Consider the following 26,972-nt stretch of genomic DNA (forward strand, 5'->3'; position numbering starts at 1 on the left):
CCGGGCGCGCCGGCCCCTCGGGAAGAGCGAGGAGCTGCAGCAGCACGAGGATCGCCGGCGGAGGCCGCGGGGACACTGGGCCCGGGAGGACACCCACGCGCGGCGGTGCACACAGTCGCGGCGCACGCGTCCCGGGGCCCCCGCGTGCCTGGGAACAGCGGTGCCCGCCGGGCCCTGGCCTGCAGCCGGCACGTCCAACACCCCCACAGATGACCCGGCGTCGCGGGACAGGCGGCGGGGGGGGGGGGGGGGGGCGGGCGCGCTGCGAGAGCACCGCCCCGGGCAGCAGGGCGACCTGGTCAGGAGGCCCGGGGCGGGGAACGGGACCCGGGGCCAGGAGGCGGCAAGGTCCGCAGGGTGACAGTCGGGAGCCCGCCTGGGGGGTCCACGTTCTCAGTGGGAGATGAAGGTGGGAGCTGGCTCGTCGGGGAGGGACGGGGACCGGCCAGGGAGGGACGCCCCGGGCTGGGGAGCAGGCGGCAGGCTGGGGGCTACAGCGGGACGAGCCCTGGCAACTCTCAGCCCCTCCTGCAGTGCCACCCCCCCCCCCAAAAGCCAGCGCTGGCCCCATACTGGAAGCAGGGGACTCTGCAGTCCAGGCCACACTCCTGATGCTCCCCTGGGCAGCACTGTGCTGGGAGCCGGTGGCTTTCCAACCTCCCTGGTGCCAGGAGGGCGGCGCTAATTCCCACAGCACCCTCCTGGAGGTTCGTCCAGCTTCTTGGAGAACCAACGGGTCTAGGATACGCGGGAGCATCTGCGTACCCGTTGGGGCGGGGCGCTCTTACATTCGGCCCCTCCTGCCCAGTTTGCCCCGGGTTGGTGGCGAGCAGCACCCACCTCTCTCCAGCACAAGTGGACGCGTAGAGCGTAACAGGACACTGACTTCCATCTACTCTCCTGCTTTTGTGTCTGTGTGTTGGGTAAATGACAGGCTGAATCTGATATCCCCTGGACCCCTTTCTCTTTTGATCTTTCCTCCTACCTCCTTTCTGCTATCCCGACAGTGCATTTAATGGCTGGAGCTCTGGCAGCCATTTTGGACCATAAGGGGTGTTCTGGATTGAATTGTGTCCCCCCAGGGACGCCTGGGTGACTCAGTGGTTGACCATCTGCCTTCGGCTCAGGTCATGATCCCAGGGTCCTGGGATCGAGTCCCACATCCAGCTCCCTGCAGGGAGCCTGCTTCTCCCTCTGCCTGTGTCTCTGCCTCTCTCTCTGGGTCTCTCCTGAAAAATAAATAAAATCTTAAAAAAAAATGGGTCCCCCCAAAAAATATGTTGGAAACCTACCAACAGTACCTCAGAATGTGACTTTTATTTGGAAATAGGATCATTACAGATAGAATTAGTTAAGACAAGGATACACTGGAGTAGGGTGAGCTGGTAATCCCATAGGAGAAGAGAAGAGATACACGAGGTCATAAAACAGAGGACACTGGACTCATCCTGCCCCAGACACAGAACACTTGGGCCCACCAGAAGCCAGTAAAGTCTCATGTGACAAATTCTTCCTATGGAGCCAAGAAGGAACACAGCTTACCGACACCTTGATTTTAGACTTCTGCCTTCAGAATGGTGAGAAAATGTCGTTTTTAAGGCTCACAGTTTGTGGTGGGTTGTGCTACAGCCTGGGGGGCCACAAGGGGACTCGGAGGATGAACAGTTCTGGCACAGACCTCGGAGCAGAAGAGGCCCAGGCCCCGCAGACCATGGGCCGCACACTCTAGCCTGACCAGCTCTAGGCCTCTATTTTTTTTTTTTAAGATTTTATTTACTCATTTGATAGAGAGAGTGGGCACCAGCAGAGGAACAGCAAAGGCACTGGGAGAGGGAGAAGCAGGATCTCCATGGACCGGGGAGCCTGACCTCCACCTGAGACTCGATCTCAGGACCCTGGGATTGTGACTGAGCCCAAGGCAGACACTTCACAGACGGAGCCACCCAGGGGCCTCTCGACCTCTTTCTAGGCGAGCATAGCGGGTTGTTTTGGTCTTTTTGCTATGAGTCAACAAGTTTGATTCCTGATTGGAGACCAGGCCTCACCTGCTACCTGCAGACCCCCGCCAATTTCTCTGACCCCACTGCACCTTGCAGAGGGGGACTGGGGCGGGCTGCCGGCAGGTTCCTGGTCAGAGCCCCACCTGTCTGCCTCTCTTGGTGGGAGACACTTCCCTAACAGCACGTAGAGCAGCTGGGCTCCAAGGACAAGAATGTCTTTATTGAAGCAGGAGGCGGAGGCGGGGGCGGGCGCATCCAGGGGCAGGTCCCGCACTGGCAGGCGGGCGCAAGGGGCTGAGATAGGCCAGGGTCAGCAGGCAGCATCAAGGGCCGGAGAGTGGGGCGGGCGCCATCAGAGGGTGATGTTGTCCTCATACAGCGACAGCAGCAGCAGGACGGTCCAGCCGCCCAGCAGGCCCATGTTGTGCAGTAGGAAGAGGAGCCAGGGCCGCCGGTCCCGCACGTGCAGCATGGCCGGGAGCTGAGGGAGAGGGAGGCTGTAGTCAGGGGCCAGCTGCGGGCCCCGGCTCACCCTGCTCAGCTCACCCCAGGGCGGCCGACTCCCGCCCTCCGCCCTGACCATGTCGCAGAGCGCCACATAGAGGAAGAGGCCGGTGGCCACCGCCAGGATCCAGGCCTCGCTGTCCTCGCCGACGTCGACAGCGAGCGCCACGTAGAGGCCGGCGAAGGCCGTCAGCGCCGAGGCCAAGTTCAACAGCAACGCCCGGCGCACCGACAGCCCCGCGTGCAGCAGGGCCGCGAAGTCCCCTGAGGCGGGAGGGGCGGGGCGGGGTAAGGGCGGGCGCCCCGCCCACCGCCCGGGACGCCACGCCCACCGCCCGGGACGCCCCGCCCCGTCGGGGGCCCAGCGCCGCGGACCTAGCTCGTGTGGCAGCTCGTGGCAGAACACGGCCAGCGACGTGGCCAGCCCGGTCTTCCAGGAGGACGCGAAGGCGGCGCCCACGGCCAGCCCGTCGGCGAAGTTGTGCAGCGCGTCGCCCAGTGTGATCACGTAGGGCAGCAGCCGGAGCTCTGCGGGCAGTGGACGTGGGTGCGCGCCCGCCCAGCCCCCCGCCCGCGCCGGCCCCCCGACACTTCTGGGACTTTCCTCGGGACTCACCTGGGCTCAGTCTCCGGGGCTCCGCGCTCAGCAGCTCCGGGCTCTCCTCCGCCACCTGCGGGGTGGTCAGGTGGGCCGGGAGGTGAGGAGGGCCCGCAGGGGCTGGCTCCCCCGAACAGCATTGAACAGCATCGGAGGTCCGGGGGCAGTGGAGGGGCAGGGCAGGGGCCCCTGGGGCGGAGCTCCCCGTGGCATGGGGACGTCGGGGAAGGGCCAGCTCACCAGGTCTGCGTGGGAGCCCTCGTGGGGCTGCTTAGGTGGCCGGAGCTCGCTGGGCGCCAGCTGTAGGGACACCCCATGGCTGTGGCCACCATGGCTGTGGCTGCAGGGCCCATCCTTTGAGTCCTGTGGGGACAGTGGGTCAGGGTCCGGCAGGCCCCCACGCCTCTGTCTCCTCCACCCACCACATCCAGCCCCCACCTGACCTCTGGGTCCAGGGGCAGCAAGAGATTAAAGAGATTCTCAAACAGGAAGAAGGTGTAGAGGCCTCCCAGCATGGCCACGAGGCGCCAGGTGGTCTGTGGGCCAAGGCCCTCCTCACTGTGGGAGTGCAGCCCCAGCACCTGGGGGAGAAGGGGGCTGAGTAAAGGGGCCTTCAGGCCTCCCCCCACCCCTCCATCCCCCCACCCCCACCAGGGCCAGGAAGAGAGACTAGAGGGGCAGCTCCAGGAGGATGGGCCTGGAAGGCCTGAGCAGGGGCGTTCCTGGCTGGGGAGAGAGGGGAAGCTGAGACTGACCTTGGGTGTCAAGTGCAGGATGGCATCACCTGTGAGCGCGCCCACGGCCATGCTCAGGAAGGTCTGGATGACATAGTGGGAGGCAGCGCGGCAGGTGGCACAGGTCAGGAGCAGGAGGCCAAAAATGGCACAGAGGCAGATGAGCAGCGTGGCTAGGGAGCCGTAGAGATACCCTGCGGCGGTGGTGAGCTGAGCTGAGAGCCTCTCAGCCTCCGGCCCCTACCCCTGCCTCCCAGGGGCGGGAGTCCAGGAGCCAGCAGAGCTCACCAGGGATGCAGGTGGTCAGGCCCACCGCCTCCCCTTTACCCCCGTGCCTCCCTCTCCTGCCAGCCCTGGTCCAGCTCTCCCCGCCTGTCCCCTAGCCCAGTGGTCGCACTCTCCCCCCTGTGAGGTCCCACCTCTGTGCCCATGGGCACAGCCAGGCAGGCGCTACTGGGGAGGCAGGCACTCACTCTCCGCCTGGCTGAGCTGGTCCTGGGTGGGGGTCCTGGGCTGGGGGCTGCAGGCCCCACTCAGTTGCTGCTGGAGCAGGGCAGGGCTCAGCTGGGCCCAGGACTCTGGGGTCACCCCGGCCTGCTCAGACAGCCCATACACAGCCATCACTTCGCTGGCACTCAGGCATACCTGGGGGTGGTAGCACACGATCAGGGACCTGAGTAGACTCGGGACCCCACCTCTCCCCAGGAGTACGGTGCAGGGGCTGCTCACTGTGTCCCACAGGCTGGAGCTGCTGTTCGGGGTGGTAAGGGGTACAGGGCCCTGGTAGTTGGCCCCGGTCCTCAGGTGATCGTGGTCACTGTGGTCGGTGTCAGCCACTCTGCCTACCCCCAGGCGCTGCATCAAGGCCTCCAGCTCTGGCCAGGGGGGGGCAGAATGGCAAAGTCGGTGTGGGCTCCGGGCCTGCCTCCCCCATGGTCAGTGAGGCCGGGCACTCAGGGCGCCCCCCACTCTGGCCCAGCCCAAGCCTCACCAGCCAGTGTGATGTTGGGAGTCTCGCTGCCGTGCTGCCGAAACACAAAGTCTACAAAATACTGGGGGGTGGGCAGGGCTCGGAGGCAGGACCCGCTGTTGACATGGTCCAATAGGGCGGCCAGCACCAGGCCAGGGCTGTTGGGAGCTCCTGCCCTGTCTGCCTCCTCCAGCAGGTGAGGCAGGTCTACGCAGGCCTAGGGGAGGAGCCAGGGCTCAGCCTCTGCTTCAGTGTCACCTTCTGGCCTCCAGCCCTGCCATTGCCCCGAGTATCCCCCGAGTGCCACTGACCCCAAGGTCTGTCCCGACCTGGCCCAGACCAGCCTTCTCAGAGCGCCACCACTGGTCCTGCCAGCTTAAGACCCGCACTGGGCCTGACCCCCCACCCCCGGGCCTCAGGAGTCTGAACAGCCTGATCTGACTCCCCAGGGCCTGCCCTGAGTGGTACTGGACCTCTGTGATCCTTGGCCCAGCCCAGATTCCCCCAGCTACCTCCGGGGGCTCCAAGGGTGTCCTGCCCACTGCAGCCGGGCCCAGCCCACGAAGTGCTCCATCCCAGGGGATCCCCTTAGGCCCTCCCCGCCCACCCCGTCTGGCCACCCTACCCAGGCTCACCTCCGCAGCGGGCCAGCCAGCAGTCTGGGCCTGGATCCTTTGCAGCAGCCTGCTCAGGCCTGGGGCCAGCGCCGTGGGGCCCTCCAGCAGGGCCAAGAGCTGGTCAGCGCGGGCGGCCCAGTGGCCAGCCCGGATATCTGCACACGTGCCCCTGGGGTCGCTGAGGTAGAGGGCGGCGGCGGCACTGAGGCGGGCAATGTGTCTGGGCGCTAGGACCTGCCCCTCTGGGAGCCCCGGCGTCTCGTGCCCGCCCAGGGCCAGGGCATCATCCACAGACAGGCACTGTGGGCAGAGACGGGTGGGCGGCAGCTGCCCGCTTCCTGTGGGGGTCCACGCCCCCCCCGCCCTCCCCCTCTCACGCACCCCTGCATCATTGCTCTTTCACACTCTCCCGTCGCCACCCCCCCCCCAATTACACAAGTGCACACGCGCACACAGAGGACTCAGGGCAGGGGTCCCCCCACCCTGGGTGGCTCCTTGCCGGAGCCACCGCCAATCTGATGGCCCGGGGCTCCCGGAGCTGTGTGCGCCCCGCACAGCGCCCAACCCTGGAGCAGCGGGGGGTGCGGGCCACAGGGAGGGCCTGGGTGCTTGGCTACCCAGCCTCACCTTGACCCGCCCCCTGGAGTTTGCCCAGGGCCCTTTGCTTCCAGCCTGGGGAGGAGCAGCGGCCGCTGGGGGACCCGTCGGGTGGGGCCGTTACCTTTCCACACGGCCCGTCGGTGCAGTGCGCACGGTCCGCCAGTGTATTTAACAGGCTGCCCAGTGCCCCGCGGTCCAGAGCGCTGGGGCCCGAGGACAGCGCGGCCAGCAGGCGGGGTGGTGGGGCCCCCACGGCGAGCAGCGGCAGGGCCAGCGGCAGGGCCAGCAGCAGCGCCAGCGCCCGCGGGCCCCGGGCCGTCATGCTGAGCCCCTGTGCTGCCGCTGCCTGCGCGGGGCGGTGCGCGGTGCTCCTGGGCTGGGGCTGGGCTCTGACCCGCCCGGCGGCACCTGTCCCAGGTATTTGCGCGGGGCCCTGTGATTGGCTGCCGCCGCGCCGCGGGTTAACCATTCCAGCAGCAGGTCCTCCCCCGGCTGCGGGCGGCTGCACTCCAGCCGGCGGCACCATCCTTGGGGCTGCCCTGCGCGGGGGCCTGGCAGAGGGGCACCGATGGCACCCGGCCCCTCGGGCCTGCCCGGGACATGCGGCCTGCGGCCCGGGGCACACCCCAGCCCGGCCCGGCTCCCCCGCTGGGCAGCTCTTGCCCACTGCCCCCGGCCTCAGGTCCCTTGGGCTGCGGCGCCCAGAGCGGGGGGCGGATTCCGAGGGGACCCTAAGGTGCTGGCTGAGTGCTGCCCCCCCCAAGTCCAGAGGGCCCTGGGCCTTCTGTTTGTCGCCCCGGGCAGGGTCTTGGGCGGTGGCTCGGGCTGGAGCACCAGCCCCGCCCACCCCTGCCAGCTCCCTCTTGGCCTTTGGACCCCGGGACTCATCTCTGCCTGGTTGGCAGTGCAGGGGGAGGGGCCGGCCCGGGGAGCCCGTGGGCACCCCTGCCCGGGGTTAGGGCACTGTCGCCTCCTGCAGCGTGTGTGGGTGTTCCCCCCCACCCCCCTTCAGCCGAGCACTGACCCTGAGCCCGGTGGGGTGTGGTCGGGACCGAGGCGGTAGCTGGGAGCCCGGGTACTCTGTCCCCAGTCCTGGGGTGCCCAGGGCTGCGGCCCCAGCCCGAGGTCACGCCACTGCTACACAGCTGGGCGGCACTGCAGGGTGACCGCCCCGGGTCCTGGGGGGAGCTGGGCCAGAGGAGGGCATGGGAACAGCCGCGGGGTCTAGATGATTCTTGGGCCCGAGCCAATAAGCAGGGAAGCTGGAGAGGCCCGGGCGCAGGTCTGAGGACTGGAGGCCCGAACTACCGTCTTGCTGACCCGCGGCACCGGCCACTGGGGCTGGAGCAGGAGGCAGGGACCTGGCTGCCGCCTCGGGTCACCCCTGCTCAGCCCACTAGCCTCAGGGCCAGGGTCCAGGACCCACCATCCATCCGCCCTCCCCGGTCCCAGGCAGGCGGCCGCAGCCCCTCGGCCTGAGTGAGCTCTGGGCCAGCCACTTCCCTCCACCTGCCGACCGTCCCACTGCGGCCAGAGCGGCCTGCAGCTCCTGGCTCACTGTCCCCACCCGTGTCCCCAGCCCCCCACATCACCCACCATCCCGCCAGCCCACCTGCTCCCACAGCAGCGCTCACAACCTCCGGGACACGCGCCCCCCAAGGATGAACAAAATGTGTCCTGTGCGTACGATGGGACATTCGTCCTTAACAAGGACACCTGGCTGGCGCAGGGGATAGAGCCGGCTCCCATTGCAAGGTCTTTTTTTTTTTTTTTAAAGATTTTATTTATTCACGAGAGACAGAGAGAGAGGCAGAGACTGAGGCAGAGGGAGAAGCAGGCCCCATGCAGGGAGCCTGATGTGGACTCGATCCTGGGACCCGGGCTGAAGGCGGCGCTCACCCACTGACCCACCCGGGCTGCCCATCGTACTTACTTTAAAAAAAAAAAAAAAGAGAGAAAAAAAAAAGGAAGGACGTTTTGACAGATACGAGAAATAAACGCACCAGAGACCAATCAAGCGTGATTCCACTGGCGGGAGGCCCGTTCACGGTCACACCCCAGGTCACACCCCGGGTCACATCCCAGGCGCAGAGAGGGTGGCGGCTGGCGGGGCCAGGGCTCACTGGGGCCACGCCTCTGTGGGGGCCACGGAACCGCGCGAGCTGGACTCAGGCGGCGGTGGAGCGAGCGGCGCTTGATCTCGGGGTTGTAGGTTCAAGCTCCACCTCGGGTGTAGAGATCAGTTAACAATAAAATCCTCAAAAAAATGTTTAAAATGACAAATTTTGTTTTTTTATTAAAGAAAAAAAAGATCAGAACAGCCGTCCTGTCGGTTTAGCAGCCGCTGGCAGCAGGATCTGGGGCTCTGGGGCTCTGGGCCCTCCTGGTCCCTCGGGGCTCCCCTGAAGCCTCCCCTCCCCGGGCCGACTGGGCTCCTCCGAGTCCGCCCTGATGCTGTGGCCCCTCCGTGTCCTGGGGCCTCTGGGCTTCCCAGGCCTCAGCCGCCCCCCTCGGCTCCTCAGCTGGTCTTCCCACCCCAGCCTCCAAATGTGGTGGAGCCTTGGGCCTCTGGGGAGAACCCCTGGGACCCAGGGTGGCAACTTTGCCCCGGAGATGCCAAGCCTTCATCTTCCCCCTGTGACTCCAGCATGATGTGCCGCCGCCCACCCGAGCCCAGGCGGACTCGCTCTATCCCGGCAGCTTCCACGCACAGGACCTGCTCTGCCCACCAGGCTGTTCTGGGGTATCCACTGCCCAGTGCGCTCGGCCCGGGGGCACAGTGGGTGCCACACGACACAGCCTGCACCCAGACCCCAGGGCCCCCCTCGGCCCCTGCTGCTGATCCTGCCCATGGCCCGCGTCTGCTGTCTTCTCCTAGTAAGACCCGAGTGACACACACGCCTCTGCCTCGGGGCCCCTGCTGGCATCGGGGGCTCCAGGCCAATCCCAAGTCCTCACCCTCTCCCTCCGCTTGCTGTGCCATCAGCCCCCACCCGTGTGAAGCGGCGCCTCCCTGCCGGCAGCCTCCAGCTTCCTCCATCGGCACCAACACATGACGTGCCATACTTCAAGGCCACAGGCATCCAGAAACACTACCAGGAGGAGGGGTGCTATGGTGAGGTCAGCGTGGCCCTTGGGCACGCCGTGGTTGCTAAAGTGGATACAACGGATCACAGAACCCGGAGCCTCGCTCCGGCAGCTGGCAGCATGCACCCACGTGGATGCAGACGTGATGGGACGCTGCGGGCTGGGGTCGCCTGCAGAGCCCACAGCCCTGGGCCCCATAGCAGGTGACACTAGGAAAGCAACCAGCTCTGGTCTCTGAACCCGTGTCCTCACCTGCAGGCCCTGGCAGGACTGGCCCACCCAGCAGCCCGGCCTCAACCCTGAGGCAGACTGCTGGGGCCTTGCCGAGCCACTAAGAGGGCGGGCGTGACCCCGCGGCAGGGAGGGGTAGGTGGCTCGGCCAGCTTGGGGCCAGACACGGGGGCAGGGGCTCAGATCCCAGCCTCACCTGGCCCAGGGGAAGGCTGGCTCCCTCCCAGGTGCCCAGGCACTGCCCACCAGGGACGCCAGGGCTCCGGGAGGCTGAGGGAAGACAGAGCAGCAGGACTGGTGGGGGGGGACGGACGACGGGACACACGCAGCCACAGCAGCAGGGAGGTCAGACAGCGCCTTTATTGTGAGGAGGGCAGGGGCTCCAGGGCTGACACAGGGGCAGGAGTCACATGCAGAGTGGGTGGCCCTCCCCGCCCCCGGGGCCCAGGGCCCAGGGCCCAGCGTACAGCCTCAGGCGTGCAGGAAGCGGTTGAAGGCGTTGTAGGCCGACTCCAGGTCAAAGAGCATCTGGCGCACCTGCGAGTCGTCGAGCTCGTCAGAGGCCGACATGCCGCTCAGGGTCTGCAGCCTGTGGAGCACAGCGCTGAGGGTGAGCGGGAGTGGCTGCCCAGCCCGGGGGCGCCCAGAGGCTCCGCGCAGCCGCACTCACCACTGGCTGACCGTCTGGCGGCCCTCGAAGTCAGGAGGCAGGTGGCTCATGCGGTGCATGGTCTCCATCAGCTCCCGCAGGTCAGGCTGGATCTGTGCACAAGACACGCGGCTTCCTCCTCCCTCCTCTGGGAGCCCGCCCCTCCACCTCTCCCCTGCCCCGCCATGCAGCCCCTGCACCCCTGCCCCCGGAGCCCCACCTCATCCATGGCACGGATCTCCAGGCGCAGTTTGTCCATCACCGTGATGAAGAGCTGGGACGAGTGCGCACGTGAGGGACCACAGACCCAGCCCAGGGGCCAAGGGTGGGGCCCCCCAGCCTGCTTCCCCTGCCCGACTGGCCGGGTCAGCCCCCACCCAGCCCCTCCGGCCTCGAGAACCCACGGTCTCCCCCCTCAGCCCATCCCCTCGGCTGCTGGGTCACCTGGGTCCCTGCTGTGTCCCTGTCCCCACAGCCCCCGGCCCTCCACGCGTCCCCTCGCCCACGTGTGCCTCCAGGGCCCTGGTGCTCGGGGGCCTCCAGCCAGGTCCCTCCTGGATGCTGCCCACCCCCTGGCCACGCGGGAGCCCTCCCTGGAGGCTGCGGGCGCACCGAGACCACATCGGCAATGCAGCGGTTGAGGTTGCCCTTGTCGTCCTTGATGGTGATGGGCCGATCCTCCTTGATCCTCTCCATGGCCAGCGGGCAATCCAGCTGTGGGGGGGGGGGGCGTGGGTGCACAGCCCCCCCCCCGCCCCGCAACAGCACCGCCCGCCCCACCTCCCACTCACTCACTCACACGGAACTTGCGGCAGAACTCGTCGATGGAGCTGATCTCTGCGCTCTGGACCTGCCGGAAGGCGGCTTTGTACTGGACCAGGAGCCGGGAGCAGGCTGCGGTGTACCTGCGGACACGGCCAGGCTGCGGCCCTGCTCTCCCGGGCCCCCCAGGCCCCCCCGGACGCTTGGCAGCCCCTGGCAGGCTGGGAGGAGAGCAAGCAGAAGGGAGGGGTGGCCAACACGTGTCCCCCACAGGGGACGGGGACACGGACGCGCCCTCCCACTGCCCCGGGATGCAGTGGCCACACCTCCCCACCCACAGCTCGCGGGCTCACCAGGCAGGCCTGTCACGCCGAGCTAAGGTCCCGTGTGCCTCCTAAGGGCCAGGCCGAGCCAGCAGCACGTCCCGTGCTCCCCTCCCTGACTCTTCTGCCAACGGGGACCCGTGTGCCCGGGGAGCAGGCTGGGGACAGAAGCCAGGACCCAGGGGTGGGCACGCCTCCCCCCTGAGGCCCTGCAGCAGCACCAGGAGGACGTCCTGGCCGGGACGGTGCCCAGGCCGCCCACCCTCCGGAACACTCTCCTTGTGCGGGGATGAGGGGCTCACTCGTTGGGGGTGACGCAGTCCTTGATGTAGGCCTTCTCCAGAGCCTGCATCGTCTTCACAACGGCAAACAGCTCCGCCATGTTGTCGTACCTGAGGGCAGTGCGACCATTGGGCCACGGCTGCCAATGCCCCGAAGGCCCCCAAGGCCCAGGGCGCCCGTGGTCCCAGGCGAGGCTGTTTGGCCTGCAGGGCACAGGCTCCTCGGGAACGGTTCCCCAGCCTGACCCCATGCCCTCTTGACCTCAGTAAGCCGGTGGGTTCAGAGGTTGGGGGAAACTCCTTGGGGGGCTGCTGGGCACCAGGCATGTTGGGGCGGGCGGTCTGAGGCTGAACTCACTTCTCCCGCTCCCGGGCGTTCTTGTACAGCTTCACCTCCTGTTGGAGAGAGGGGCCAGAGCGTCAGGCGGCAGGGCCAGGGAGGCCACAGGGTCTGGGTGAGGCTCACATCTGTCGGCTACTGGCCGCTGTGGCCAGGTGGGCATCGGCCACTCACCTCATACAGCTCTGGCTTGTTTCCAGGGGCTGCAACAGAGCAGAGAGCTAGCAGGCTGCCACACTGGTGGCCCCAGGGGGACTGGTCCACCGTCCCTGGCCCCAAGGCCTGACCCTGTGAACTGTCCCCAAGAGCCCAGGGGGATCTGAAGGATGGGGTTCTAATTTCAGCTCCGCACCAATCTGTAGGCAGGGGGGCCTGAGCAGAAGACGCCTCGGGCCAGCAGGCCACAGCCCAGGCCTGGGCCCCCCATTCCACTGCCACTCCTAGTGACCTCCCTCTACAGCAGAATGACCACACCTACTTATGGTGCAATGACAGCATACAAGTGACGTTCGTCACACATCTTGTGCCCTCTCCCCTGGCTGGACTTGAGAACGCCCAGGATCCCTGAGGTTCCAGCCACACTAAAGCTGTCATCTCTGTGCCCAACCGGCCCCACCTGGAGGTCCTCTCTGGGCCGTCTGATGATGAACAGCCCACGGACACAGACCTCCCCACAACCCCTGGCTTCTGCCGCAGGGGCTGAAGGCCTGGGCCCTCTGGGTCCCTGGGACCACCTTGGGCCACACTCACCTCCCATGCCTGGAGTGGCCGGGATCCCGTGAAACATCCTGCAGGCTCAGGTGGCCACAGCAAAGATCTGGGGAGCAGAGCCAGCGCCAACTCAGAGGTGACCCCCAACACTCCTGGGGCTCACGAATTGTTTCTCTGACCTCAGCAGAGTCAGATGAAAGATACCCGAGATAGAAAAGCTTTAGAATTCCATGAACAACCGTTTTGTTACATTTCCTGCTCCATTTTTTAAAAAAAGATTTTATTTACTTATTCACGAGAGACACGGAGAGCGGCAAACACAGGCAGAGGGAGATGCAGGCTCCACGCAGGGAGCCCGATATGGGACTCAATCCAGGGACCCCAGGGTCACGCCCCAAGCTAAGGTGGTGCTAACCGCTGAGCCCCCGGGGCTGCCCTCCTGCTCTAGTCTTAACACGAGCTGCACCCCGACCTCGGAGGGACCTCATAGTACAAATGACGCATGTCCTTGTGGTAAAGGCCAAGGGGTTAATGAGTTCCTTGGAGTCTCCAGGCACAGGTGATAACATCTGGGGAGTGGCTGGGCGAGGCTGTCCTTGCATATTCCAGACCGGGACTGGACGTTCTGACGCCAAGACCCCCGACCCTGCCCCGTTCCAGAAAATAACTGGTTTACTGAGGTCACCCGGAAACGACCCTTCGCTCTGGTTCTTGGGTGCCCGAGCCACGGGCGGGCTCAGTCTTCCTCCCCGAGTCTCCCAGACGCTCTGTCTGGATCTGCTCTCTCCGTAGCCTCCGCTCACTTCCTGCTGAGTGAGGTTCCTGGTCTGCAGGAAGCCAAGGACCTGGGGACCCCCTGGGCCCTGGACCCAGCCGCCCGCGGCACAGTGGCGCACACAGGGTGCTGGGTGCTGCGGTGGGGCCGCCCGCTGTGCCCTCGGGCCGGCAGGAGGCCGGGAAGCTGGGCCGCATCTCGGGCGAGCGGTGGCGGCGGGGTGCGGGGCCCCCGGGAGGCGGCCGGGAGCCGGGGAGCCGGCGGGGGCGGCCCCCGGGCTGGGGGGAGGCGGCCCAGCCCCGGCCACCGACCCCGCAGGCAGCGCCCGCGTCCGACCCGCCGCAGGAGCGCCAGGCTCAGGGCCGTCGAGACGGAGCCGTTCCTCCGACCAGGAGTGCGGGCGCCCGCGGGCGACCCCGGCGCCGCCTTCCCCCGGCCCGGCCCGGCCGCGCCCCGCCTCCCTCCCCCCGCCGCCCCCGCCCGGTACCTGGGCTGCCTCCGCGGGTCGGGGCGACTGCGCCCCGGTGCGGATTCGGATCGGCCGCTCGGCGCTCTCCTTCCTTCTGCGCCTGCGCACGCAAGCCCCGCTATCTGCGCTTGACTCACGAGGTCTGCGCCTGCGCACGCACTCCCCGCCACCCCCGTCCCCGCGTAGGAGCTCCGACCGACTACCGCCCAGACGTCTGCTCCTGCGCGCGCCGGAAACGGCCGGCCCCGCCCCCAGCCCCGCCCCCGGGCGGCCAGCGCGGACCCAGCCCTGCACCCCAGCGGGCCCCCGGCCTCCTCCCGCCTTTCAGAGGCAGCGGCGACGGCGGCGGTGGCGTCCGTTTATTGGGGCGGGGGCGGGGCGATCACAGGCGCCGGAAGAAGAGCCGGGAGCCTCGGTCCAGCGTGCAGGCGCCGGGGCTCGGCGGGCCGGCCAGCAGGCTCAGCGCGGCGCGGTCCTCGGGGGCGAGGCGGCGGCTGCACAGCTGCAGCTCCTGCACCCGCGCGGCGACCTGGTGCCACAGGCGCTGGCCCAGCGGGCCCTGGACGGCACAGCCTGCGGGCGGGGGCAGGAGCGGGCCTCAGCGGGGCCGGGGTGCGAGCGCCAGAGGGGCCACCCGGGCTGCGGGCTCCCGGCGGCCAGGCAGGAGGGCCACTGGCCAGAAAGCTGCAGCCGCATCTGTGCCGCCCACGGCTGGACACAACAGGGGTGCCCGTGGGCCTCAAGGGACAAGGGGCCGCCCGGGTCTGCTGATCTCGACAGGTCAGCGCGTCCAGCAGGCTCAGGACCCAGGGAGCAGCCCCGTGTGCAGGCCTCCCGCCAGCCGGCCTTCAGGGGCGGGGTCGGGAGCAAAAGCGGGGGGGGGCTGCTTCCCCGTGTGCACACCCACTCCTAGCCCTGGTCCCCTGGGGGGCAAAGCCTGTACTCTCCTGCCGCAGGCCTAGCTGGACGTGACAGGTACCGGGTGGCCAGTTGGGGTCACCCTCAAGACAGCTTTGGGGGGTGCCCTGCCGGGTGTGGCCAGAACAGGCTGGGAAGGTGGGGCCCCAGCAGCCCCTGCAGGAAGTCGGGAGGATCTCCTGGTAGCAAGTGTTTGCCGTCCTGACCTTGAGTTCCCTCCTCTTCCCAGTGGTAATTAGGAAATCCTTGTGAAAGGGCATCTGTCCCCGAACCACAGGGTCTCTGAGGGTCAGGCTAACCGGGTCAAGAGCAGAGATCCCATGTTCCCCCTGCCTCACACCCCTCCCAGTCACACTGGTCGCTGTCCCCAAGCTCACCTGACAGGCCAAGGAAGCCGAGGCCTTGGGGCCGCATCTGGAGGGCAGACAGGAGCTCCTCCAGGCCCACACGTGTAATCTCAGGGTTGGCAGACAGGTCCAGGGAAATGAGTGAGGGGCAACAAGGAAGGCATCTGAACAAGGGACATGAAGGGATCAGCCTCCAGGGACGGAGGCCCCCAACACTAGAGAAAACTGCCACAGAGAAACCACAGCTCTGGGAGCCACAAGCCAGGCCCTGTAGACTCTGCCCCTAGCACGGCACGGTGCACGCTTCTCCAGGGCTTGCGGGGCCCTGCCAAAGGCCAGGCCTGGTACGCCTGCCTGGCTTGAGTGCCCAACACTCCCAAGAGCCAGCTGAGGCTGGAGGGTCAAGAGAGGCCCTCGTATGGGCTTTTGCACACGGGGTGATGGGAGAGGTGCTCAGGAGCGTCAGGAGTGTAGGAAGGAGGCAGGGTCGGAGCTGGGAGGAGCCAGGTCCTGGGACACACTAGGGGGGAGGAGCTGCTATCCTGTCCCTGCTGACCCAGCTCCCCCGGGGTGCTGGCCTCGAGATCAGACTCCCTCAGAATGGGCAGGAGCGGCTTACCTGCTCAGGTCTTTCACGGCCTTGTCACCCAGATGGTTTCCAGACAGGCTCAAGTGAGAGAGAACACAGCCTTCCTAGACAGAGCAGAGGCCCAGGGGGCCCGGGCTGGGTGTGGTGCGGGCCCTCCCTGCCTCGTAGTAGAGGCCCCATACCCAGGTCAGGGGTGTTTCTCCTTCCTCAGGAACCAGGGGGCATTGGCCTGACCCCCACTGCACGAGAGCATAGCGATATCCCTTCAATTTGCAGATCAAAGGGAAACAGGTAGAAGTAGTCACACCTGGCAGGTGCAAACCACAGGGACCAGCCCCACATAGAAGAGCCAGAGGGGAGAGCCCTGGGAAGCCTGGCAAGACCTTGGGACCTGCCTGGAGCAGGGGGGTCGCCCCGGGTCCCAGGCACCTTTCCTGCTGGCCAGGGACTCAGCCTGAGGCAGGCAGCCCTACAGAAAGCTTCCCCCGCAGCCGTACTTTCTGAAGCTCCAACCCTCTTCCCCGCCAGGTTTTAGCTGTGGGACTGCAGGCTGGACGGCCGCAGGTGGCTCCTCTTTGGCACCCCCGCCCCACATACATACCTCGGTCAGGTATCTGACCACAGGCTCCACGAGGCCTGAGTCGCTCTTGCTGGCTGCCACAGAGCTAAGCTCCAGGCGCTGGAGGGTGCGGGCAGGCAGGCTCTTCAGGGCCCGGGCCAGGGCAGTGGTGCCCAGGATGTTGTAGGACAGAGACAGCGTCTTCAGGTGCGTGGCATCTGCACAGAGAATTGGAAGCCCGGTCAGCCACACACCAGCACCACCTCAGCCCCATGACCCCTCTGCGGAAGCTACTGTCCCTGAGACACTGTGCGCAGAATGGAGGTAGCTCCCACGGAGGCTCTCCCAGGCAAGGAAGGGGCAGGGCCAGGCTCCTGAGCCCATCTTCTCCCCACCGACCCTGGGCACCTGCCTCCCTGTACCTGAGACGGGCTGGGCCAGGCTGTGTGCATGTGGGGTGGGGCCAGGGAATACCATCCACTGCGCCACCCCAGGTTCTCCCCGGCACTCTCCCATCCCTGAGCCCCACCTTCCTGGCCCACCATGGCTGCAGAAAGCCCCCCGAGAGGCCCCCCAGTCTCCGCTTCTCAGTGCTGGGACCGCGGCCCACGGCTCGTCCTAGGGGAATGCCCCCGAGCCCAGGCAGGCCCAGTGCGTCCAGGTCTGGTGCTCCAGGGCCGCTCTTGCTCGAGGTTGGCTGTACCTCTGGAAGGTGCCCTTCTGAGGGCAACCGGAACCCTGGGGCCAGAAAGTGGATGTGCCTGCCAGCTCACCTTGGAAGGCGCTACCCAGGGCTGCCTGGTGGCTCAGGAGGAAGCCGGGGCCCAAGCCACAGGCCTGGAGGTGCAAGGTACTAAGTGAGGGGCAGGCCTGTAGGACGAACGCCAGGGCCTGGCCACAGCCATCCCCGAGGGGGTTCATGCTCAAGTCCAGCTCCTGCAGGTTCTGTGGAAGACACGAGCCCCTCTGGAGAATTGGTCTCCCCGGGCGCTGCCAGCACTGCCAAGTGCAGCCCAACCCAAGGACGGGCTGAACGCAATGCTCTGCCACCGCCCTGCCGCTCCCCGCGCCTCTACCTGCAAGGCGGTCTGCTCCCGGAGGCCCGTGGCCAACTGGCGTAGACCCTCAGGGCCCAGGTGGTTGGAAGAGAGGTCAAGGAGGACGAGGCTGGGCAGGGTGCCCAGGGCGGCCAGCAGCTCAGCAGCACATCCGTCCGCCAGCCGGTTCCCTGCCAGGCGCAGCTCCCGGAGCGCCGCGTGCAGCTTGAGGGCGCGCAGGAGGGGGGTGAGCTGGGTCTGGCGCAGGGCCAGGGAGCAGGCGCTGAACGAGGGGCCGGAGTCCTGGCAGCCCATGGCCTGCAGCACCTGCTGGTGCTCCTCTGCAGGGGAACGCGGTGTCAGCAGAGCCACAAGCTGCTCTGCCCTGGGCGCCCTGGGGACCCAGCCAAACATGCCCGCCTCCTCGGGAGCCCTGGGACGCCCAGCAGGGTGCTGCAGAGCCCACTCCCACAGGCCTGTGGACCTGCATGGGCCCCAACTATGGCCGGTGGACGGGGTGACCCCTCTGTCCTGGTCAGGCCCTCCTCGGCAGGGCCTACCCTCCGTCAGCCACCCCATGTCTCCAAGGCACACTTCCTTGGAAAGCCACCCCGGGCCCAGCCTCCGGTGGCTCTGGTGACTCCACACCATCCCGCCGCCAACGGGGCCTGTCTTCCCCCACCTGCCAGCACATCGTGGGCATGGGGTAGAGGATGAAAGCCCGAGGCCAGCTGTGCGGGGAGGGTGCCCACGGCGGACGTGAGGCCCCAGACCTGGAAGTGGCACAGGAGCCTGCACACCCGGGCCCCCACCCAGCTGCTTCGTGCCCCCCGGGCCCTCACCTTGCTCCAGGCTCTGGCAGGCCCTGCGGTATCGGTCGGTCAGCGGGGGAAGATCCCATGACGTGACCTCGGCCAACACCTGAGGGGTGCCACCAGTAAGCCGCCCGAGGGGCTCCCAGGGCCGGGGCGTTCCCTGCCCTCAGTGCCCAGGCTCTTGCCGCTCACCTCCTCGTTGCTCTGCAGGACGTCAGGAATGGGGTCCTGTGGGGCCAGCAGGGCTCCCTCCTTTCGCAAGAGGAGCCTCGGCAGCAGCCCACAGGCCTGGCAGTAGCGCTGGGCGGCCTGCTCTGCGAGCCAGGCCACGGAGTGGGCCTCCTTGCTGCGGGGGGAGAGCTGTGCTGGCCAGGAGCCGACGGAGGCCCCGCGGCCCCGCCATCCCTGCTCGGGACACACCCGGCCCCCAGCAGCCTCACAGACTGCCGGCTCTTCCAGGCTTTTCCTGGGGCCACAAGGCCCGACCCAACCAGGCCCGGGTCCTGCTGCCGCGTGTGCAGGGCGCCTTCACCAGCCCCCAGCTGGCAGGGGGGACGCAGCCGGTCAGTGCAGGCCTTGGTGCCCATGCCACCCGATAGCACACACGAAGCTCTCCCGGGGCCCAGGGGAGCCGGGCCTGGGCGCGCACGCGCTGCCTTACCTGTGTGGGACGGGGACGAGGAAGAGGCTGTCCTGCACTCGCACTCGCACCCGGATGGGAGGGGGCACAGGTGGACCCTGGGGGGCGCAGGGCGATGGGCGGACTCAGAGACCCGGTCCCCGGCCCTGACCGGCCCTCCATCCCCACCAGCGCAGGGCACCCACCGAGGGCTGGCCTGCCGCAGGGCTGTCCTCACCGGGCCCTGAGGCCTGGGACATGTCGGGGCTCCGCGGGGGCTCTGCCACTGCGCCACCCTCTCCCCGCGCCCCGATTGGTGCGTTCCAGCTCGTGAGATGGGGCAACCGGCTCTGCCTGGTCCGGGCCCGGGGCCGCGGCCTGCCCGGGCTCCTGCTGCCTGACCCGGGGGCGCCGCAGCTGGTGCCCTGGGGGCGGGGCACGGGGCCATCCTGGTGGCCGTGGGTCAACGGCAAGTCGTCCTCCAGCCAGTTGCCTGCCAGCCAGTCCTCCTCGGGGATGAGCGCCGCCCGGTGGGGGTCGGGCTCGCCTAGGCCCCGAGGGCCGACCCCCGCCGCGGTGTCCCTGCTGCTGCTGGAGCCAGGCCTCTGGGCCGCCTGCTGTGCGGGGACAGAGTGCCGCGGCCGCTTCGGGGTGGGCCGGGCCGGGCCGTCCTCGCCCTCTGAGCTGCTGCTGCTGGCCAGCGTGTGCTTGCTCCTCCAAGGCCGGGCCCCTGGGGACTCTGGGGACTCTGGGCAGGGGCTCAAGGGAGGCGAGATCTCAGGGTCAAACAGATGGCTGCGTGGAAAGCCGTGGGGGGCTGCGGGGGGAAGGGACCTGGCATGAGGTCCCGGCCCTACCCGGCCACCCGTGCTCCACTGCCCCTGAGAAGCAGGGCCTGGGGCACCCTCAGGCCAGGGAGAGGGTCCCCAGGTGCAGAACAGGTCTCTCCTTGCCTTGGCCTGCCGCCGCCGCCCGGAGCAGCCTTTCCATGGCTCCAGCCTTCTCTCGGGTCTCGCTGTCCAGATCCCGGCCGTACAGCTTCACCCACTGCTGCAGAGTCTCCAGTGGGCTGTGCCCCTGCGCAGCAGCCAGCTCAGCGGGGGCGCCTCCCCAACAGCCCGAGCCCCCCTGCCCCCCACACTCACCTTCGAGGTTCGGAGGGTCACGGATGCCCCCCGTCCAATGAGCAGCTCGGCCACCTCAAAATGACCGCAGGTGAGGGCGTCGTGCAGGGGAGTGATGCCCTCACAGCCCTGGCCGCCTGGGTCGTCCACCACAGCCCCGTGGTCCAGCAGGAAGCGGACGATGTCTGAGGGCCGGGGACAGGAGCTAGCTCCCAGCCCTCGGCAGCCCCGCCCCAGTGTCCCGGCCCCTGTACTCACCCAGATGCCCATAGTTGCAGGCTTCATGCAGGGGTGTCCAGCCACAGTAGTCCCGAGGGTTCATAGGGTGGCCCTGCGACCGAGGATGACAAGGAGCCTAGCCCTGATTACCCCCCGGCCCATTGCAGGGCTCTGAGGTTCCAGGAGGACCAGGGCCTGGGTCTCAAAGGCCAGAATGAGCACTGTGGGCCCCTCCCCAGGCCTGGCCCGACCCCGGCCAACATCCCAGCAGAGGGAGGTAGTCTGCACACGAGACGCACCGTTTTGGGGAGGCGCCTGCAGGGGTTCGTGGGGGCTAGCAGCCACGGTGCACCCTCCAGCCCCGTGCCCCATGCCACCCCCCGGAGAAGACTCCGGCCCCCAGGGCACCTAGAGAGCATGGTGGCAGGCGCACCTGTCTCACGAGGTCCTGGACGCGAGTCAGACGGCCCTCGATGCAAGCTCGGTGCAGGAGAGTCTCCCCAACGTCATTGCGCCGGTTCCACTGTGGGCAGTTGCCCCGGGACAGGGGGCAGAGGTGTGAGGGGACCAGGCAGGCCTGGCAACCACAGGAGGGCCACGCAATGCCCCTCACCATCCTCACCTTGCTCGCGCTCCGCTGGCCCAGGCAGCCCTGCAGCTCCTCATCCTCCTCTGGCTTCTGGGACAAGCTGTCAGCATCGCCCTCTGGAACAGAGCAGCGCCCACCGGGTGAGCCAAGCCCCGCTTCCCCGACCACAGGGCACCCTGACTGCCAGGCCCGGGGCCGCCACTGTCCACTGCCAGCCCTGCCAGCGGCTGCCACCCTCGTGGTCCCTTTGCCTACAGGGGATGACCCGCCCTATCTGCCCACCTGTCGCCTCACCCTGCACTTGGACCCCACCCGAGACTCGTGTCCCCCTCCTGAAAGCACCTGTTGGCCTGGGTCCTGCTCCGGGAAACAGCTCATCCAGAGCCCAGGGGGCCTTCACCTGCACACGCCGGCCCTCCTGTCGAGGTCTGCCTTTGGCTTGCTCGCTGCCCAACCCCACCTCCCCTCCACTCGTCCCTTCCACTCTCTCTGCCTCTGGTCCCCGCTAGAATCTTCTCTCTCACGTGCTCCTTCTGCAGTAAGCACGCATTGAGCGGTGTCACCTCGAGTCCCTGCTCTGGCCCCAATGCTCCCGTGGGCCCCACACTGCCCACCGGTGACCCCAGCCCAACCCCCCTGTGCATGAACTCCCCACAGCGCTTGGCCTCTCACTCAGAGGTTCTGGAAGCCACTCAAGTTCGAATCTGACCTGATTCCTCAAGGCCTCAGGGCTGGGCGCCCGCCAGCTGCCTGCCCTCTTATGTGGCCCGCCCTGCGCGCCCCCCCTTCCATTTCTCCAGGTCTGACACTGCACCTGCTGCTCCAGGAACGTTCCAGGCACGCTCCCCCAGCCCTCCTCCATCCACCAGCACGAGCGCCCTTCCCACGGCCCGTGAGCAGCCCCCATGGCAGCTCCCCCCACACCAGCCCCAGCCTGGGGCCCAGCGAGAGCAAGTGCTGGGGCGGCCACGGTGGCGTTCGGGCCTCACCACTCTCGGAGAGCTCCACGTCGCTGGCCTCGGGAGTGTCACTGTCACCCTCCTTCTCTTCCTCCTCGTCTTCCCCCTCGTCTCCGGTCACGCTCAGCTCCTGCAGTCTGGCTGCAGTGGTGGGGGCCTCCTGGGGCTGCAGCCTCAGCTGCACGGTGTGGAGGTGCCGCAAGATCTGCCTCTGAGGAGCGGGGGATGCCGGGCTCAGGGCAACAGGGGCACCGGATGCCGAGTGGGGGAAAAGGGGGCGGGGGCGAGGACAGGCAGGCTGTGCTAGGGGATCCCGCGTGGTCAGGGGCGCGGGCAGGCTTCCGTACCTGCAGCCGGGGCTGCTGGGCCTGCTGGGCACAGCCAAGAGCCTTTTGGAAGCATGGTGCCAGCAGCTCATAGGCGTCCCCGGCCTCCTCTCGGGACAGCGCGACATTTAGCCAGGTCTTGGCCTCCTGAGCAGGAGGAGGAAGGATGAGCTTGGGGGCCACTGCCCACCTGCTGAATGGGCCGCACCCCGGGCTCAAGCTCCCACGGTTGCCCCCATGAAGCAGAAGGATGGCGGCGCGGTGCCTGTCTACACCCAACGCTCCAGGGAGGCAGTCCTGAGGCAGAGCTTGGGAACCTCCTTGGAGTCCCTCTGTATCCCACACCCTGGGTGGGGCCGGGCGCCCTCCCGCTCACCTCCAGAGCGTCGCCACCACGCAGCCTCAGCTCCTGTTCGTAGTGGGACACAGCCCGGCGATGGTCCTTCATGTCTCCCAAGGTGGTGGCCAGGGACACGTGGATGACGGCCAGCTCGGGCCCTGGCCTGCCCAGCAGCTCCGCGAAATGCAGCTGCAGAGACAGTGACAGCAAGGCCAGGGCTGCCTTGCACCTTGCCCGCGGCCGGAGGTGTTACCACCCCACCACCCCTCCTCGGCAGGGGACGCACACCTGCTTCTGGTAGGCCTCAGCCGCCTTGGGGAAGTCGCCCGCCTTGGAGAACAGGTCCCCCAGCTGCTCGCAGATGGCCATGGCACCCTGAGGGTCACTGCCCTCGGACTCCTGCAGCTGCCGCTGCAGCTGGACCACAGCCAGCACTGCGGGACAGGGCCTCGCGTGAAGGGTGGTGCTGCGTGTGCGCTGCCCTGACTCTGCCCCTGCGCTGTGCCCTCCGGCGGGCCAGCCACCCTCTCCAGGCCCCCGCTCACCCCGCGGTAAGAGCGGGTAGTAAGAAAATGTACCACAGGGCCCACGAGGATCCGAACTAATAAAGGACAACCTAAAGCAGCACCTGACTTGCAGGGAAGCAACACTGCCTGCCGCCTGCCGGTCCTCACAGGCCACATGCGCCGTCCACTCTCCCATCCTCCTACATCAGACTTCCGTCTCCACTTTGTCCGTGGAGATCCTGGCACCAGTATAAATGCCCGGCCAGGCTCCTGACCATCCCAGTCCCCCGCCCCCTGCCCCCTGCTGCCACTGAAGGCTCAGAGAAAAGTGGGGGTCTCTTCCCAACAAGGGGGTGGGGCAGGGAAAGGCTCCCCACTGATGTGGCCACCTCTCCGCCCCTTTGGGGGAACTTCAGCCCCCAGGTCCCCAGGCTCACCATATTTGAGGGTCCGGCAGACGGCTGCCTTCTGCAAAGGCTTCTGGAAGCCCAGCCTGTAGGCTTTCTTCAAGGCTCTCTTGGCAGCCAAAAAATCCCCCAGGTCTTGGAGGATCTGGGGGGCAAGGGAAGGTGAGATGGGCAGGCTCCCCAGAGCCAAGCCCCTCTGTGGCTAAGCCCAGAGCTGTGAGAGCAGCACCTGTGAGATGAGCACACAGCACTCGCTCTCCATGAGTTCCTTCCTCAGGACACGTGCACACTCTCGGGCCCCCTCCAGGCAGCGCATGGCTTGGGAGTGCTGCCCTTTGCGCCAGTGGATGGCACCCAGGTTGTAGCGGGCACGGAACAGGTCCTCATGGAGGTGGTTCTGCCTGTGGGTGGTGACAGGTGCTGAGGCCCTGGGCACTCCTGCTTGGGAAAGCACACAGGGCGCCTGACGTGCGGACGTGCAGCTGCGGATGCTAAGCTGAGCCTGCTCCTTCCCCAGCCCCTGCCACAGATGTGATCTGGGCGTGCAGGGCCTCCTCTGCTCATAGGAGACGGGCAGGGACAGACAGGGGGTTCGCTCGGGGGCTCCTTCCTCTAGGGACAGAGGCCTTACTCAGCGAGGAAGATGCTCTTCCGGAAGTAGTCATTGCACGGGGCCATCTGCTGCAGGCTTTCGAAAGTGAGGCCCAGGTTGAGGTACAGTCGGGTCCTCATCTCATTCAGCTCTCGCTTGGCCAATGTACCTGGAAGAGGCCCCCCCGCAACACCCACTCAGTGCCTTGCAGCCACTTGGGGTGTGCAGCCTCTCCCCGACCCCTCCTATTTCGCACTGTGGGTGCCAGGGGTCCTGCTGTAGACAGAGCGTAGGACGACACAGGGCGGACCGCGCCCAGACCTGAGGTTGGAGGCGTATGGGCCACACATCTCCTGATGGGAAGCCTTATGGACAGGTCTCAGCCTTGCAGAGGAAGGGCCGTGCCACACAGACAGGACAGGCAGTGCAGCTACAGCCTCCTGGGCCAGGGGTCTGGAGGCAGGGGCTGGGGCAGCTAGGCCTCAGAGTGCTCACCCCGCAGCTTCTCGTCCACAATAGCCAAGCTCTTCTCAAAGGCAGCCTGCGCCTGCAGCAAGGTGTCCTTTGACTGGCAGTGGTCATAGATGTCCAGGTAGGTGCGGCCGATTGTGGCCCAGGCCCTCTGCTGCTCAGTGTGATTGGATAGAGAACAGGCCAGCTCCAAGTAGCGATGCTGGTGCTGGGGTGCAGAGGAATGGCCATTGGGAGTCAACCCCCTCCAAGCAAATCCCATATGCACCCCAACTCCAGGAGGTCTCTACCTTTGCTAAAGAGAGTCCCCTACTCCCCCAAATCCCCACAGAGTGGGCCAAAGCCAGGCTGCACACGTCTCCTCTCTTCCATGCCAAGGGCTGCCTGTGGGAATGGTGATGCCACACTCCAACCAGCCAACGTCAGGATGGGGAGTTTGCTGGGTTGCTGCACCCCCCTAGCCAGGACGGGAGCAGGCCCTCTGTGGACGGGAGGCCCAACTCCCCAGCCGGCCCACAAACACAGCTCAAGTGTTTCGTCCATTAATGGTTGCTGGGCCCAGGCTCCTGGGACCCACCATCATGTGCCCACCCAAGGACAGGGCTCCAAGCCCCTGGCACAGGGCTGTCTGAAGAGGCTGTGTCCAGGCGTGTCCTCCTCTAGCTGGAGGCTGACGCTGCAGACTGTGCTTCCCTCCGCAAAAAAGGGACTGGAAGGAAGCTGGGCCCCAGAGGGCTGTGTGGTCGATGCCAGGGTGGGTGCCGGGGTGGCCGGGAGCCCACCTTCAAGGCAGTGGAGTAATCCTCCAGCTCAGCCAGCCGCTCTCCGATCTTGCGGTGGGCCACGGCACAGCCCAGGGCGTCGTCCACGCTCTCCAGGAGCTGCAGCTCGTGCTGGTGCTCCCGCAGGGCCTCTGCGTAGCGGCCTGGGTGGGCACGAAAGGCGGGGCAGTGGGTCGGGGCCCGGGGGCGAGCGAGGCGCTGACACCGGCCCCTCCCCGGGGGTCCCCCGTCCCTTCCGGTCCCGGGGCCACCCCCCCACCTCCGGACACCCGGGACCACAGGTGGGCGAGGCGCCGAGCACGCACCGCGGCTGGCCAGGAGCTCCCCCAGGTGGTGGCAGGCGGCGGCCTCCTCCCGCAGCTGCCCGCTCCTCTGGGCCTTGGCCTTGGCCTTGCTCAGCACTGCAGAGACACGGAGCCGGGAGGCTGAACCCTCGGCTGTGCGGCCGGCCCCGCTCCCCGCCCGCTCCCCGCGCCCCCCCGCCCGCTCCCCCCGGCCCCGCTCCCCCCGGCCCCGCTCCCCGCTCCCCCCGGCCCCGCTCCCCGCCTGCTCCCGACCCGGAGACTCACGGCGAAGCTCGCGCTCAGCGCTCATGCTCAGGCCGCCGCTCGCCGGGATCCGGACTTCCCGCGCTCCCAGCCGCAGGCCCCGCCCCTGACTCCGCCCCCGTGGCGCGGAGCATCCCGGGAAGTGTAGTCCAGCGTCCCGGTGCCCCCTGGGAGTTGTAGTCCGGCTGGCGTCGGCGGGGGGCAGCGAGAGGGCGCGAGCCGCGGGGGCTGCCCGGGCTTCCTGGCCGAGCCGCGCGCCGCCGCCGCGCACACGCCCAGCCCCGGTGCAGGAGGACGCGGGGGCGTCTGGCGGGGTCCAGGCCGCCGCGAGCGAGCCCAAGCCCGAGCCCGAGCCCGAGCCCGAGCGCGAGCGGACCGTGCGGAGAAGCGGGGCGGGCACCGGCCGTGCAGCGCGGCGGCCGCGCGCGGGCCGAGGGGGGCGGGGCTGCGGGACAGGGTGCGCCCGCGGAAGGCGGGGCCGACGGGCAGGGCTGGTACCGGCGGGGAGCGGCTGGCTACCGCGCCGACCCGGGCGCCCTCGTCCTGGAGCGGAAGGGCTCCGCGGGCCCCCGCTCGGTCTGGGGTTCAGAGCAGGACCCACAGGCCGCGGCAGGGAGGCCGGCTCTGCCCGGCAGGCCCAGGGCGAGGTCCCCGCGCACACCGCGGACGCCCGCTGACCCGCCGCGCCCCGCCGCCTGTCCAGGGCGCCGGGAGCCCGGGAAGCACACCCACGGGGCTGGCTTCTCGCAGAAGGAGACACAGACAAGACGTGGTTTGGAGTTTTTTTGAAACTATAGTTACATACAGAAAATATCCAAAGAGAACACAGACCACAATAGCGACATGGAAGTCATTTCCCACAGTGATAAAAACGCCTACTCTTCAAAAAATTATTTTTTTTATTATTTTTGTAAATGTCTCACTTGGGTGAACTGAGGGATGTAGTGCTTGTGCGGGAGTGGCCATGGCAGGGAGGGAGGGGCCAGCTTGCTCTGTGCCCCCAGGCTGCCCCCACATCAGTGGGGTTGCACCCCTACTCTCCTAAGTCAGGGTGCCAAGGTGGCAGGGGTCCTGGAGACAGACTGCTGCTGTTTGCTCCTTCCTAACAGCATGGGGGGGACATCCCCAGTAAATCAACGACCCTCGGTGAGATGCCACGAGGACATCGTGACACCAGCTCCTAGGCGTGGCTGGGACATACCACCATCTCCCAGGGTACCTGGTCCCCCAGGCCGTAAGGCTCAGCTGCTGAGGTGGGGACGGGACACTGGGAAGTATGACCACTCCTCTTGGCCACCCCCAGACACATACCCCTGCAAGAAGGGCCTTGTGTGGGTGCCGTCCTGCCCCCATGCCCTTGGGCTGCCGGAACTGGTGGGCCCTATGCCCCCAGTGGCCAGGAACCCCAGCAAGCCGTCGCCCCCAACCCCAAGGCTGCTAGCCCCGGGACTGCAGAGGCAGAGCTGAGAAGGCCCGGCCACATGCCTGACCTACGTGCAGATCTGCTGCCTGTCACCCGCCCTGCCCAACAGAGTCTTGGGGTGCCACCCCCCCCCACCGCCGGCCACTCAAAT

At 67.3% G+C, this 26,972-nt stretch overlaps 3 protein-coding genes and 1 long non-coding RNA gene across 6 annotated transcripts; 1 reads left to right on the top strand and 3 right to left on the bottom strand.

Moving 5' to 3' along the window:
* Positions 1-1,302: 1,302 nt before the first annotated feature.
* SLC39A4 (solute carrier family 39 member 4) lies at positions 1,303-6,886 on the bottom strand. 2 transcript variants are annotated; one of them, XM_055313933.1, is made up of 12 exons: positions 6,145-6,882; positions 5,442-5,723; positions 4,828-5,023; positions 4,566-4,711; positions 4,310-4,481; positions 3,858-4,030; positions 3,546-3,683; positions 3,343-3,465; positions 3,121-3,175; positions 2,880-3,032; positions 2,581-2,768; positions 1,303-2,481 (listed from the first exon to the last, which is right to left on the bottom strand). In XM_055313933.1, exons 1-12 carry the CDS (start codon positions 6,547-6,549, stop codon positions 2,353-2,355), a joined length of 2,160 nt encoding a protein of 719 aa, XP_055169908.1. In that variant the 5' UTR covers positions 6,550-6,882; the 3' UTR covers positions 1,303-2,352. The 2 variants fall into 2 exon arrangements, with proteins under 2 accessions (XP_055169908.1, XP_055169909.1); XM_055313934.1 differs by lacking the exon at positions 2,581-2,768 and having other exon boundaries at positions 6,145-6,886.
* A 2,797-nt stretch (positions 6,887-9,683) lies between these two features.
* Positions 9,684-13,788, bottom strand: VPS28 (VPS28 subunit of ESCRT-I). Its single transcript, XM_055314192.1, has 10 exons — positions 13,670-13,788; positions 12,447-12,513; positions 11,871-11,899; positions 11,715-11,752; positions 11,378-11,467; positions 10,790-10,895; positions 10,603-10,704; positions 10,211-10,264; positions 10,012-10,103; positions 9,684-9,930 (listed from the first exon to the last, which is right to left on the bottom strand). The coding sequence occupies exons 2-10, from the start codon at positions 12,481-12,483 to the stop codon at positions 9,813-9,815; spliced, it is 666 nt and encodes a 221-aa protein (XP_055170167.1). The 5' UTR covers positions 12,484-12,513; positions 13,670-13,788; the 3' UTR covers positions 9,684-9,812.
* A 72-nt stretch (positions 13,789-13,860) lies between these two features.
* Positions 13,861-25,770, bottom strand: TONSL (tonsoku like, DNA repair protein). Of its 2 annotated transcripts, XM_055314190.1 has the most exons (26): positions 25,420-25,770; positions 25,156-25,251; positions 24,851-24,993; positions 24,093-24,276; positions 23,637-23,766; positions 23,235-23,406; positions 23,036-23,150; positions 22,381-22,526; positions 22,129-22,281; positions 21,774-21,899; positions 21,457-21,637; positions 20,501-20,583; positions 20,312-20,401; positions 19,918-19,990; positions 19,681-19,844; positions 19,489-19,612; positions 18,742-19,352; positions 18,578-18,654; positions 18,109-18,262; positions 17,944-18,022; positions 17,141-17,442; positions 16,838-17,009; positions 16,107-16,282; positions 15,536-15,609; positions 14,947-15,080; positions 13,861-14,224 (listed from the first exon to the last, which is right to left on the bottom strand). In XM_055314190.1, the coding sequence occupies exons 1-26, from the start codon at positions 25,442-25,444 to the stop codon at positions 14,034-14,036; spliced, it is 3,975 nt and encodes a 1,324-aa protein (XP_055170165.1). In that variant the 5' UTR covers positions 25,445-25,770; the 3' UTR covers positions 13,861-14,033. The 2 variants fall into 2 exon arrangements, with proteins under 2 accessions (XP_055170165.1, XP_055170166.1); XM_055314191.1 differs by lacking the exons at positions 24,851-24,993; positions 25,156-25,251; positions 25,420-25,770 and adding an exon at positions 24,646-24,841.
* On the top strand, positions 20,525-21,448 carry LOC129502527 (uncharacterized). Its single transcript, XR_008662978.1, has 3 exons — positions 20,525-20,607; positions 20,725-20,893; positions 21,268-21,448. It is a non-coding gene; the product is annotated as an uncharacterized LOC129502527 (long non-coding RNA).
* Positions 25,771-26,972: the final 1,202 nt, after the last annotated feature.

The sequence above is a fragment of the Nyctereutes procyonoides genome, unplaced genomic scaffold (assembly GCF_905146905.1).
Source record: "Nyctereutes procyonoides isolate TBG_1078 unplaced genomic scaffold, NYPRO_anot_genome, whole genome shotgun sequence".
In the NCBI taxonomy this organism is placed as follows: Eukaryota; Metazoa; Chordata; class Mammalia; order Carnivora; family Canidae; genus Nyctereutes; species Nyctereutes procyonoides.